Source organism: Egretta garzetta, unplaced genomic scaffold (assembly GCF_000687185.1).
Source record: "Egretta garzetta isolate BGI_Z169 unplaced genomic scaffold, ASM68718v1 scaffold412, whole genome shotgun sequence".
Lineage (NCBI taxonomy): Eukaryota > Metazoa > Chordata > Aves > Pelecaniformes > Ardeidae > Egretta > Egretta garzetta.
The window spans coordinates 1045923-1047170 of record NW_009258770.1 but is presented as its reverse complement, the minus strand read 5'-3'; the positions used below and the strand labels follow the sequence as shown (position 1 = coordinate 1047170).

The window sequence follows — 1248 nt, the reverse complement described above, 5'->3', positions numbered from 1 at the left end:
GCCGGGTGGCCTAACTCCAGCGGCACACCTGCCTCCCCGTGATGTCCACCCACAGCAGCGCGTTCTCCTTCTCGTCCCACAGCGGCGACTCCCCGAGCCTGCAGCCCTCCTCGGTGACGCACGCGACCCTAACGGTGGCCATGCCTGCGGGGAGAAGATGCTCCTAGAATTCCCAGTTACGTAGGCACAGGCCACAGTACCTCGTTACTTGCCCTAATTTAGGTTTGTCTGCGGCGTTCAGACTTCGGCGCCCGTCACTGGCACGCCGGTACTCGGCCGCCCTTGTCCCTCCTAAGAAACACCACGTTGAGCCTTTCCTTCCACAGTAGCATCCCTGCGGCAGTTTACATGTCTAACGTACTCGGCTGTCTTTCCTCTGCGTTCCCTCTGACTTACCAGTCTTTATATTAAAAGCTCTTTTTATCGGTAATCGTACAATTTTGTACTCTGGCCTAAGCTTACCCCATTTTTCTTGTTAGAACGATCCCTGTCCTCTGCGCTGACACCCCCAGCTTTGTATCGCTCTCAAATTTCTGAAGCACAAGCCGAGGTTACTTGTGAATATACAGGGGAAGATCAGCTTTGAGACAACCTGTGGAACAAAACGAGTATCCCCTCCAACAACCCAATAAAGTGGCATTTAATGTAAAAAAAGAAGAAAAAAGGAAAAAAAAAAAAGATCACCCCACTCCCCTAGCCTGCTCCACAACCCCCTTTGAATTCCTGTAGGAATGCCCCTCATTTCCACGTTCAGTAATGTGTTTTGAGTCCGGGTGTCAGTTAATTAAATCCACTGTATTGCCTCTGTTAAGGAAATTAATTTTCTCATCAAGAGAGCGATTTATCTAACAGAATGTACTCCTGATAAAACCCTGGTGTAATTCCTCACCCTTTCCAGTCACCTCTTCGTTCATCAGGTTTTTTCCACAGAATTTGTTCTAAAACTGTCCTTGTTGTTGCTATCAAACTTGCAGGCTGTACTGCCTCTAGCAACTTTTCTCCCTTTTTGAGTATAGGTACCACATTTGCCATTTTTCTGCCCAAATCCCTGAATTTAGGCATCACCTACAAACCCTTAGACCACACTTGTAATTCCGTGTTTAGTTCTTTCATTATTTTAAGATGGAGATGGTCTACAATCTCTGATTTTCTCAAAAAGATTGTTCAGTAATGAGGCAACAGCTGTCTTAACCTCTTCTCTACCCTGCTCACAGTCTGTACAGTCACTGCTCTCCTCTTCTTCAGGCT

General features: G+C 47.1%; 1 protein-coding gene across 1 annotated transcript in view; it reads right to left on the bottom strand.

Annotated features, from left to right (window-relative positions):
- Window positions 1-142, bottom strand: part of LOC104135706 (zinc finger DHHC-type palmitoyltransferase 15) — a 19531-nt gene extending 19389 nt beyond the window's left edge. The window contains exon 1 of the mRNA XM_035889064.1: window positions 16-142. Coding sequence (XP_035744957.1) covers window positions 16-142 — 127 coding nt within the window. The remainder of the gene's footprint in view (window positions 1-15) is intronic.
- Window positions 143-1248: the final 1106 nt, after the last annotated feature.